A 12805-nucleotide genomic window follows, 5' to 3' on the forward strand; every position below is an offset into this window, starting at 1 on the left:
TATGCCTCCTAATGATCCTGCGCTGCAGGGAGAATTTACAAACGCTCCAAAGAAGACAAGTTTAAGACATTATTCCTTCAGGCAGACTGTCCCCAGGCCCAGTTTCTAGAAAAAGGCAAAACAAGGGAAACAGGCTTTTAGAATGATCTTGAAAAAACAAGGACCAAAGACAAAATTCCCTTTTTTTTCTGCCCAACCCCATATTATCAATTTCCTATTATTAAAATTTCTACTTGGCTTCCTCTAAAAATTCCACAAGGGCACAGAACATTTGATAATTTGGATCCATTTAGAAATCTACTAGAAAATAATCCTGGGAACTTTTTAACAGTATGATAAATGACAATACTGTGCATCTGTCCAGTGAAGCTGGCCTCAGACGTAATGCCTTTGGGGAAACTGCATGGATCAGTTTAAAAGGATTTCAAGTGTAATTCTTTCGGGAATGCGTTTCCTCCCTCCATGGAGGTCCCCCTGGCTTCCAAGGCACCATGGGCGGTTTCAAGAATTATGCAGGTGGTATCCATCACAAAATGCGGGGAAAGGCTCTCAGAAAGGCGACAAAATGCTAACTTGGACCCTCACTCTAAGTTGGATTATTAAGTGTCCCCATGCCGGGTGCGGTGGTTCATGCCTGTAATCCCAGCACTTTGGGACGCTGAGGTGGGCAGATCATCTGAGGTCAGGAGCTCAAGACCAGCATGACCAACATGGTGAAACCCCACCTCTACTAAAAATACAAAAATCAGCTGGGTGTGGTGGCTCACGCCTGTAATACCAGCTACTCAGGAGACTGAGGCAGAATTGCTTGAACTGGTGCAGCGGAGATTGCAGTGAGCTGAGATCGCACCACTGCACTCCAGTCTGGGCGACAGAGACTCCATCCCTAAGAACAGCAATCTAGCAACGGCATCATCTCTGACTGCAGTCTCCTAAGGAAGTCATTCTTTCCCCCAAAGGCTCGTGACACTTGCCAGTGGGGAGGATCCCACCTAACTCTGCCACTGGCTTTCCCTGTGCTCCTCCAACCAATTCAGCGGGCTTCCCAAAAGCTTACTGACACACTGGAACCCAAAACCCACCTGGTTAATAATCCAGATACAATCCCTTTGGGTCTGGCAGCACATGCCAGCCAAGTCCCAAACTAGTTTATTAGTTTAACCAAAAGGTAAACAGATGATGGAGATGCAGAAAGACAAGCATGCGAGCAGCTAAAGCATTACCCGGCTGTCCACCAGGAAACAAATTTAAGACATTTAAAGTGGCATTAAATAAATGAAGCTAAGTTTTAGCTACTTGGAATTTCCATTGTCTTTAAAAAAGGTAAATATATATATATTTTACATTGCAGTATATAAATCTAGACTCTACATATACAGTATAAATACACAGGATGAACACAGGGGCACAACATATATGTCTTGGTGGTCACACCCTCAACCAGGCCAATGGTTTTATTTTATTTTTTTTTTACCTCCGCACCAAGAATATCAGGCTGAGGCTACATATACTTCAACCTGCATGAGGGCTGCCACCCTGGCCATCTCTCCTACAAGCACAGAAGCACAAATCGAACAGGGATTGAAAACAGAAGAAAGTGCTTTTTGACTAGTTGAAACCCAGTCAGTCTTTACAATGTGTAGTCCAATCTCCTGGAAAGACCAAAGGAAATCGGAGGACTTCCTGGCCCATTCTTCGGTCCATTGCCGCAAATCTCTAAACTTTCCCTGGTGCTTCTTGTGGAATTCACATGGCTATTTATGCAACGCAAATCCCACACAACTTTTAGGAGCTGTATTATGGGATTAGGAAAAAAAATAGCTCCATGTTACAATCTGCACTTCATATTCCGGGTTTGTTCTCTTTATTTTTGGAATAAAAACTGGTATTTTGAGAATCATTTCTTAAAAAGGACAACATTCTGAAAGTGCTTCTTACACATGTCAATATTCCACATATGGCTTTTAGTTCAAACCCCAGCACAGCTCAGACTTGGAAGGAAGAGTGTGATGGTGTTATGAGAGACAAAAGTATCACTTAACAATGATACTGTGATAGCAAGCATGGGAACCTGAAAAAAAAAAGTTATTGACTCCATCTGGAAGAATGTACCTCTTAGACAAATGATTCAGATAATCTACACAGCCCCATCTCTTTCCCCATGACTAGGCACAGTAATGCTATAAAAGTAAGTAAAATAGGATGCTGTTATCAGCAGGGAACATCTTCTGAGGGGCTATTAATGGGACAATCACTGTTCAGAAATCTTTCACAAGCTCAAAATAATCAAACGTAGTCAATTGCAGTAGAAATTTCCACACCTGAGGAATAAATTGCACATAATAAAGAGGTACTAAGATCCAGATGGCAAAAGACTCCAGACACATAGTTTTACATGCAAAAGGCAATCAGAGAAGGCAACGAAGCAGTGACATTCCAAGACAGATAAGAGTCCAAATGAGTCACCATTCTTTTGCGCTTTCTTTTCTGGCTTCATTACCAAAGAACATGGTTATTTGTGCAATGATTATGATATGTTCTTTAGGGGGAAAACGGAAATACACGGGGTTGCCAGAAACTGAAATGAGCTTGTTTCAGGAGCTTGACACCTCCAGAGGGGTCATGATGGCTAGACCAGTGGGGTGATGGTCCTCCGAAGCTCCTCCTGGCCTCCCTAGGGTAGCAGAAAGTGGCAGATGCAGGCAGAGGTTGAAGGCCACCAGCTCATCCAAACCCTTTCCAAAGTGGCCTTTCATACAGCCTGTGGCAGTTCCAGCCTCTGCAGTTGTTTTTATCTGGTGGCACTTGATTGAGAAAGTCATCCTCTCCCTTTATAAAAATAAAGTTTGGGCTTCTTGTAATACTGGCACAAAGGACACTCTCTATTCCCAGGACTGATTCCATTTACTCAGAATATACGAGACTAGGTTCTCAGTTTCTTCTATTTCCCTGTAAAAAGTGACCTCAACTTCCCAGGCCATTGTGCAAATTTGTTTTTCCATAGTCCATACTATCCCATAAAGTCCCTCTTATATATTTTTATATATATACACATGCATACCAAATACATGTGCATATATATGTTTTAAATGTTGGTAATTCTGCATTTTAGTCTCAAATGAGTCAAAGAGAATCAGTGAATCGTTCATCCTTTTCATGTCAAATTCATTTCCAGTTTCCCCACGATGCCTATCATAATGCTTTGCACACCACAGGAACTCAATAAATATCTGCTGACTTCACCAATGATCCTCGAACACCGGATGGTAACTGCAATCACCGCAGCCTGTTTCTCAGCCCCACTCTGCCTTTGGCAAACAAGGGGCCACTGGTCCCTCCCTTCAGAGGGTGATTTTGCTGTGTCTGTTACTCCAGCAGCCCCGTTTAGCTGTCCTGGGCAACGTCAAGCTGGTCCGGCTACGCAGTTTCACTTGTTCTTCCATGGAGTTCTTTTTGCGCAAAATGAAGTCAAAGTTCACTTGGCTGTTCATGGCATAAAAGACATTTGCTGAGTCTGGAATCACAAGTTCTGAAAAAGATAAGGAAAGATAAGATGGTCAGCTTGTGGAGGTCAGCTCAGTACTGACAATGGCAGCTGTAAACCTTGCCCAGACACAAGAACGGGACTACGGCCCTTTGTCTCTGGAATGTGACCTGAACCAGACAGTGATCACCATCACTACCCCAAAAATTGGCCCCAGCTTCTCAATCCCAATTTAAAAAATTAGTACAAATGAGATTTTAGAAATTCGCTCCATGAATTAAATGTTCCAATAGAAAATGTTAAAACTAGAAAAAAAGTACAGTAGGAAACAGAGGCCAAGAAAAGTTAAAGAAAATTCCCAAGATGGCAGCGAGTGAATACCAGAACTGGGATTTGAACTCGGGTTTCGTTTCTCCTGCAGTCCATTTTCCACCCCAGTATGCAGATTTTCTCAAAGACTAAGAGAATCCAATGACATAGAAAAAAACAGAAAATCTACAGCACTCCAGAATTCTACTTGAAATATTGAAATATTTTTTGAAGTAATCCCGTCAAACGAGTATTTTATTTCCCATGTAGGAAAGTATGTATCTTTTTTAAAAAAAATTTTACTTTAAATTTTGGGATACATGTGCTGAATGTGCATATCTTTATTTTACAGTATTTTACTTTAAGTTCTGGGATACATGTGCAGAATGTTCAGGTTTGTTACATAGGTATACATGTGCTGCACCTATCAATCTATCATCTAGGTTTTAAGCCCTGCATGCATTAGATATTTGTCCTAACGCTCTCCCTCCCCTTTTCCCCAACCCCCTGACAGGCCCCACTGTGTGATGCTCCCCTTCCTGTGTATCTGTCTGCTAATATGAATTTGGGGATTGTATTTGTTGAGAGAAGGAAACAGGCTGGTAGAAAACTCCTCTGTACCTTGTCACTTCACAGACAGTGACTGTCAGGATAGGTCTCTTCTCCAAGTGCAGAAGGAGCAGCAAATATCCCCTTCTTTTAATATTTAAACTATTTTCAATTTCAATGATTCCCAACTAGACATCTGTAATTTTTGAACAAGGATTGTTCCAAGTGTAATATGAAATCATCAAAGCAAAGTTATTTTGACTCAGTTTTATTTTATTTATTTAAGTTATTTATTTATTATTATTATATTTTTTTGAGATGGAGTTTCGCTCTTGTTGCCCAGGCTGCAGTGCAGTGGCACAATGTCAGCTCACTGCAACCTCTGCCTCCCAGGGTCAAGTGATTCTCCTGTCTCAGCCCCGCCAAGTAGCTGGGATTACAGGCGTGTGCCACCACCCCCGGCTAATTTTTTTTTTTTTTTTTTGTATTTTTAGTAGAGGCAGGTTTCACCAGGTTGGCCAGGCTGGTCTTGAACTCCTGACCTCAGATGATCTACCTGCCTCGGCCTCTCAAAGTGCTGGGATTACAGGCGTGAGCCACCGTGCCCAGCCTCACTTTTATTTTTGTTTTTTAATTTTTATTTTATTTTTACTATACTTTAAGGTCTGGGGTACATGTGCAGAACGTGCAGGTTTGTTACACAGGTATACATGTGCCATGGTGGCTTGCTGCACCCATCAACCCGCCATCTACATTAGGTATTTCTCCTAATGCTATCCTTCCCCTAGTCTTCCACTTGGACCCCAACAGGCCCCGGGGTGTGATATTCCCCTCCCTGTGTCCATGTGTTCTCATGTTCTCATTGTTCAACTCCCACTTATGAGTGAGAACATGCAGTGTTTGGTTTTTTGTTCCTGTGTTAGTTTGCTGAGAATGATGGTTTCCAGCTTCATCCATGTCCCTGCAAAGGACATGAACTCATCCTTTTTTATCACGGCATAGTATTCCATGGTGTATATGTGCCACATTTTCTTTATCCAGTCTATCATTGATGGGCATTTGCGTTGGTTCCAGGTTTTGCTATTGTGAATAGTGCTGCAATAAACATATGTGTGCATGTGTCTTTATAGCAGAATGATTTATAATCCTTTGGGTATACACCCAGTAATGGGATTGCTGGGTCAAATGGCATTTCTGGTTCTAGATCCTTGAGTAATCGCCACAAGAAGGTATACAGTATTTAGCACTCAAGTGTAATGAGTATTTGAAAAAACAAACAGAATTAAAAAAGGTAAAATGTGCAAGTCTAGCTCTGTGGTAGTGGGGTTGGGGAGGCAACCAGAGAGGCATATGGTTGTAAAACTGGACAAATTGAGTCTTAAGTTAACTTCAAACATTGATATCCAACAACAAGACTGACATGAGCAGCTTCCAAGTGACTCCTGTACATTCTGTGCACAAAGGCTCAGCGGAGAACAATCCCCTCAAAGTGTCCCATGCTGCTGCCCACATACTCACGGGTCAGTAATAATAGTCCTCACAGTTATATATCACTTAGCGTCTCCCCATGTTCAGGTACACAATTTCTTGTTATCTTCAGAATCGCCCTGTGATATATGAGGAACCAGCAGGGTATTGTCTCTAATTAAGGACCAAGGCCCGGGGGTCCAGCAGCTTGCATTTAGGACCACGCAGCTGGTGGGCAACACTGGGTCCTGGCTACCCCTCGAGACTCCTGGACCTTTAGACCCACCGGCCTCACCTTAGTGCTGTGTTGTAAGCAAAATGGTACAACCTGAGACCATCTTTTAGGCTTAGAATTATAATTATAATTACATTAAAAGGTTATAACTGAGAAAGTGTTGCCCCACAGCCTAAGGCTCAGCTGAATGAATGAGAAATCTTCCAAGAGGAAACTGAAAAAGAATTTTCCCAGAGGCTGCAGCTTTTAATCTCTAGGAGAAGGTAGTATTCTAATTTCAGCCACTCTCCTCTAAACCAGCGATAGAGCCCTGGGTGACATGCTGATCCCGTAGCCTAGCTTGTGGAATGCTTCTCACTTATAGGGGACGCTGCTTGTTGGTGAGCAGAGGACTACTTAAGGTGGCTGCAATGGACAGTTTGGGGTCTGGCGGCAGAAAGGGTTGGCTTCGGTCAACAATATTTGCTGCTCCTTCTGCACTTGGAGAAGAGACATATCCTGACAGTCACTGTCTGTGAAGTGACAAGGTACAGAGGAGTTTTCTACCAGCCTGTTTCCTTCTCTCAACAAATACAATCCCCAAATTCATATTAGCAGACAGATACATGCAAGGGTGATTATTTCCCCCAAAAAGTATTTCATAAAAGAGATTTCTTTAAATAATATGTTCCCAGGCATATTGAAGCCTTTCATAGATTACCAGTTCTTTGCCTCAATAAATGTGAGGTAAATAACCTTCAAGTTAGAGGTTTGTGTTATTTTAAAATTGATCATGAATAAAGAAAATACCTTTCATACATGATTAATTGAAATGATGAGAAATTATAGGAACCACTAAATTTCAGATTCACACACAACTTAGAAACACATTCTTGGGTAAAGGAGGTGTGTGGCCACCTGCAATGCCCAACAGACTCCCCTACCCTCTGCCTCCTGGCACAGGGAGACACTTCTTCCTAGAAAAGTGTTTGAAGAGCTCAGAAAGACTGGGCAGAAGAAATACTCATCAAAATCGCAGGAAAAACAAGAGCTGGGGAATCGGAGAGCGGTTTGAGATACTTAATTCCACAAGTGAGGTGATGGCACGGTTGTTCACCCTTGCACTATCAAAAACCACCACTAGGTCCCAATAAAACAATACGTATCCGTTTTCTGCCTTCTAAATGCGGAGCACTGTGGACATGTGCTAGCCACCTGCCCTGGGAAGGAACATGCCTGTCTCGGAAGGATGCCCACCTTTGTCCTCCGAGATGACCTGCACCAGCTCGTACTCCTCGGCGGGGTCTGAGTCCAGATTGTGCTTCAGCATGGCTCTCTGGATCACAGCGGGGGTTTTATCCTGGCTCGTCAACTGCAAAGACAATGAACAGGTTTGTAAAGTACTTAGCTTCACGTTTCCTGAGGGAGTTCTCCTGACCCTCTCATTCTTGCTGTCTTGTGTTGTGATGCCTTTCCAGAAAGAACGGACTCGTGGAATTGGAACTGGACCAAGAGCCAGGATCCCTGGTTTCTAGTCCTGGTTCTACCCTTAGCAGCCACAGATGATGGGCGAGTCACCTAATCTCTGAGTCACAGCGTCATCCGCTATTAAAATGGAGAGAACGCTTTCCTTGCCTATCTCCTCCACAGTGGTTGAAGTTCCCGTGAAAGAATATATATGAGGGAATTGTGAAAAATGCAAAGCATTATTAGTCCTGGCCCAAAATTATCCTCCCATGTTGAACTGCTTCTATGGCACTGGTTACAACCCACGGGATGAAAATGGTCACAGTTCTGCCCATTGACCATTTCAAAAAGTACAGGTGACCCTGTGATTCAGCAGTCCCACTCCTAGGCATTTACCAAGCGGAATAAAAACATATGTCCACAAAAGGACTTGTACACAAACATTCATAGCAGATTTATTCACAATAGCTAAAAACTGAATCAATCTGAATCTCCATCAACAGGAAAAGAGAATAAATCATAGTATATTCATAATAGAATCCTACTGAGCAACTGAAGGGAACTAAGAACTGGCACATGCAACAATGCAGATGAATCTCACAAACATCATCTTAGGCAAAAGAAACCGGACACAAAAGATTACATACCAGTGGAGTCTATTCTTTCAAAAAAAGGAAAAACAAAATCTGTGGCATTAGAAAATGAACCTCTAGGTTAGGAGGGGATTGATTGGAAAGGGCACAGGGAATCTGGCAGGCAGGATGGAAATGTTCTTTATCTAGATTTGGGGTAGTAGTTTCATAGATATATATAGTTATTAAAACTCAAAGAATCAAACATTTAAGATCTGCATATGTAACTACATGCAAATTATGCTTCAATAAACATCAGCTTGTAAGTGTTTTAAAAGCACAAGTTAAAGGTTTCCCTCATCCCCAATTCTGATGTTCTTCCCTTCACCTCACTGCCTGCCAGCCAACTATTTGCAGGGTGTGCAGAGCAACCTGAAAAGAAAGCTAAATTATGTACCATACCTTGGGTGATTTCTTTAAGTTTGAAAGAAGTGAATGAAAACTCAGATTATTCTTACTTAAAAATAAAAGCTGTTCTCACCAGGGGGCAAGAGGACTATAGAAAGAAAGCCCCCCACGACCCCCCTCGACACATACAGAAGTCTCATTTCCTCCCAGAAACTGCCATTGTGTGCCTGAGGATGGCAGTGCCAAGATGCCTCACTCTGATCTGGGGCAGCAGCTGGTGTTTGTGATTCCATAAACAATGTGCATTACAAAGGGGTCCTTGTAAGCAGCAAAGATCTTGTTCACGTGTCTGTTACCAAAACATCTGGCATATTCATTTACAAGGGAAAAGTAGGTGCACACAAAATTCTAAATGAGGAAAATATGTTTTTGATAGTATGAAGAAAATACTCCCAAAGCTGGGTCACACTGGACTAGTAGCAGAAAGCTAAAGGAGAAGACCTCCCTTCAGGGGATGCATGTCAGGCTAAGGTGGGTAAGTCATATGAGACAGCCAGGCTACCTTCATTCTCCTTTCCTTAAACTTCCCCAGGTATGTCCCAATGAGGACAAGATGACCAAGGGCTTTCCCTTGCGTGTTTATTACTTTGTACCATCAAAGCGATGCCGAATCGAACTTATGATTACAATGAGTATTCACAGCTCAAGCGTGCATCCTTATGCTGATAGACTGAATTAGCACTCATAGGTATCGAATGTGAGCCACATATTTCATTTTAGGTTTCTAGTAGCCACAATTAAAAAGTTTTTAGGACGGGTGAGGTGGCTCATGCCTGTAATCCCACCAACTTTGGGAGGCCGAGGCAGGTGGATCACGAGGTCAGGAGCTTGAGACCATCCTGGCCAACATGGTGAAACCCCGTCTCTACTAAAAATACAAAAAAGTTAGCCAGGCATGGTGGTGGGTGCCTGTAATCCCAGCTACTCAGGAGGCTGAGGCAGGAGAACTGCTTGAACCAGGGAGGCAGAGGTTGCAGTGAGCTGAGATCGTGCCATTGCAATCCAGCCCAGGCAACAGTGCAAGACTCTGCCTCAAAAAAAAAAAAGTTTTTGAAAGGTGATATTTAACTTGAACACCCCAAATATTACATCAGCATATATAATCAATACAAAAATTGTTAATGCAGTATTTTACTTTTTTGTACTAAGTGTTCAAAATCTGGCATATATTTTACCCTCAGCTCATCTCAATTTGGAGTATTCCCATTTCAAATGCTCCATCGCCACCCGTGGCCAGTGGCTGCTGTACTGAATGCGCGGTACTGAACGATGCTTTGGTGTCACCCTCATTGACTTTCCTGTGACAGAAATACTGCATTCCCTGTGTAAGGGATCTTGGGAGACTGACTCTGTGATTGACATAATGGAGAGAAAGATCATTTCGAAAGAGTGATGGGTTCAGTGGTAGAAGACATTTTTCCATGGTCACTGAGGAGGTAATTTTACAAGGGCTAATTGCTGTCTCTTCTTCTATGGAAGGGCCTTGGATTCCAGGGACATTAGTTGCTCTTGCAAAGCAAGTTCTCTAGGCCACCAGTTCTCAGTGTGCAATCTATGGCCCGTGGGGTCCCTGAAATCTGTGAGGGGATCCATGAGATCAAAATTATTTTCATGATAATACTAAGATGCTGTTTGTCTTTTCTTTGTGTTGACATTTGCATAGGTATTGCAGAAGCTATGGTGGATGGAATTGCTGGCACAATAGCACAAATCGGTCCAGTGGTTTCTAACTACAAGTCTACTAGCTGTCACTGTATTCTTCAGTACCCTGTACTCACAGTAAAAACAAAAACAAAACAAAACAAAGCCAGTCTCACTCACATTTTAACAGACTTTCAGAAATGGAAAACAATGCCACACTTCTCACTCAATAATTTTTGGAAAAAAATAGATATTTTTCATTAAAAAATAAAATTTACATTAACATGCAATGTGTTCATTATTGTTATTTTAAATGAATTAATCAACATTTTGAAAGTTTCTCAGTTTAAATATCTAATGTGGTAAATATCAACAGATACAACCCACATAGTCTGGAGCTCTTTGGAATATTCAATGCTGTTTCAGAGTATAAAGGGGTCCTGAGAACAAAAAGTTTGAGAACTGCTAGTCTCGCCTGAACCTGGACTGATTTATTTCCATCTTCTGGTCAACAGCACACAGCATAATACATTTCAGAAAGGTACGTCCTCTGAGCAAGGTTTCTCCTGAGAGGCCTAACGATTAGAATGAGAGCACGAGAGCAGTGTGTCATCTCTCCAGAATAAGCCTGTGACATGCGCTGGCAGGATTTTCATGAAAGGTGAGTGCCACCACCTGGTGCAATATAAAGGGCCACAGGAAGGGGTTGGCAGGAGAGGTGATTCTCACAGAGGCAGCCCATTTGCTGGGGAAGGAGGAATCTCAGAGCAGGGGGCAGGGGATCTTCTGCTCACTACCCTCCCAACACTCAGACAGCATGCACAACCTGTGACTCCTCCTGGGCAGTAGAGGTTTGTGCAGTCCAACCACTCACAGTTCCCCCCAGACTGAGCAGAGTGCACGCTGACCAGGCATGTCCCAAAACATAACTGTTTGGTGTACAAATCCATGCTATAATTCAGAGACACTGTAGAGTTATGCAGTGGACATTCTCTCTGATTGGTGCAGGTAAGAGGTGCCAGGTGAACAGACAATGCTGAGCAGGCAGTAACCACATGGAGCACCTTGGCTTCCCTGTGTTTCCTCTACCTCTCGGGTGCTCCTTTATTAGCCCCTCCCTCATTACCACTTGCATTCTGCCTCATCCTACACTCAGTCTCGCGAGACCACATCCCCCCTGTGGGGTTTGACAACTCCCAGTATTTGATCTCAGCACCAGCCTTGCACCAGCCCATGTTTCTGACCATCTATCAGACAATGCCGTCTGATGTCATACTGGTACCTCTGATTTAAATGTCCCTGAATATCCTCCTCTGGTAGTTCATATCTCACAGACCCACCAACTACCCAGACAGCCTCTAGTCCTCCACAACAGTAACCAAAAAGTTGGTAACTAAATGAATGGATTCTACAATTCTACCTCATCAAAAGCTTTCAAAAATCCTCACCATCTCCAGCCACATGACCGTCATTCAAGCCCTTATCCTCTCCTACATGGAACATGATAGCAGCTTCCTAACTTGCTTCCCCGCCTCCAGTCTACCCCGACACTCCAGCAAACACAATGTCATGACTTTCTTAATGAGCAAATCCCATCACTACTTAAAAGCCTTCAACAAGACCCTATTGCCTGCGGGATTAACACACTCCTCTGTGTGGGCCACAAGGCCCTTTACCACCTGATCTTGGCTCTATTATTTTGCACATTGTGAATAATGCTTTGTGGGCTCCCTTTCTAATTAAAAGTTCCTCAAAGGCAGAAATGTCTCACTCATCTCCCTATCCCCAAAGCCTGATCTAATGACTAGAACGCAATAAATGTTTGATATTTTGTTGACTCAATAAATGCTTTAGCAAAGCTTTTATGTGGAGCCTCCATACCACTTATGCCATATTCAGACCTGAGCTTGTAAGCACTGAGTGTGCCTTCAAAGAGGTGAGTGATAAAGATGAGGAGAGATGTGGAATTAGCTGTGGGATTTTGCTGCAAAGGATAAAGTGATTTCCAATACATGATTATCTCCCATAAACTAAGGAGTTTATATTCTTGTGATAAACCTACCAGACCTCACATACCCAAGGTTATCGCCGTGAGAGGCTCTGTGTGTATTCCCAAAAGACTGCCATTATTAAAAATATCTTTGCAATTGTCCTCAGAAACACACAGATTTTACAAGAAGCTCAAAAAGGTCAGTCTCATTTTATAGGCATCGTTCCTCATTAACCCAAACTGTATTTCTAGCTTGATCATCCACTTTATTAACTAGGTTTGATCCAAATGACTAAATGACAAAAATCTGCCATCAGGGGAGTACACTGCTAAGAATGTGTGGAAATTCAATGATAAAACCAGACATATAATTCCATAGGAAGGCTTCCAAAAATGTGTGAGGTAGTGTCATCCTCCCTGGAGCACATTTACACTGTCATCCAAATTGAGAATTTTCAAATGGCTAATACTGACCTAAACGAATAAGTTTTAGCATTTCTTTAAGATGTGAAAATTATATCCTATATACACTATGTGTGTACATATATATGTATATATATTTTATATACATACATCATTCAGCATCTATGCCCAGGGAGACCTGGAACTGACACACATCCCTTCTGTGTGAATGCATATATGTA

The 12805-nt window shown here is 42.5% G+C and overlaps 1 protein-coding gene across 6 annotated transcripts in view; it reads right to left on the reverse strand.

Annotated features, from left to right (window-relative positions):
• Positions 1 to 1104: 1104 nt before the first annotated feature.
• The window catches only part of RGL1 (ral guanine nucleotide dissociation stimulator like 1), a 291692-nt gene continuing 279991 nt past the window's right edge, over positions 1105 to 12805 (reverse strand). For all 6 annotated transcript variants that reach the window (XM_016933982.4, XM_016933977.4, XM_016933978.4 and 3 more), the window contains 2 exons: positions 7281 to 7395; positions 1105 to 3529 (listed from right to left, as the gene is read on the reverse strand). In XM_016933982.4, the coding sequence (XP_016789471.1) occupies positions 3342 to 3529; positions 7281 to 7395 (303 nt within the window). In that variant the 3' untranslated portion in view covers positions 1105 to 3341. The remainder of the gene's footprint in view (positions 3530 to 7280; positions 7396 to 12805) is intronic.

The sequence above is a fragment of the Pan troglodytes genome, chromosome 1 (assembly GCF_028858775.2).
Source record: "Pan troglodytes isolate AG18354 chromosome 1, NHGRI_mPanTro3-v2.0_pri, whole genome shotgun sequence".
Classification (NCBI taxonomy): Eukaryota; Metazoa; Chordata; class Mammalia; order Primates; family Hominidae; genus Pan; species Pan troglodytes.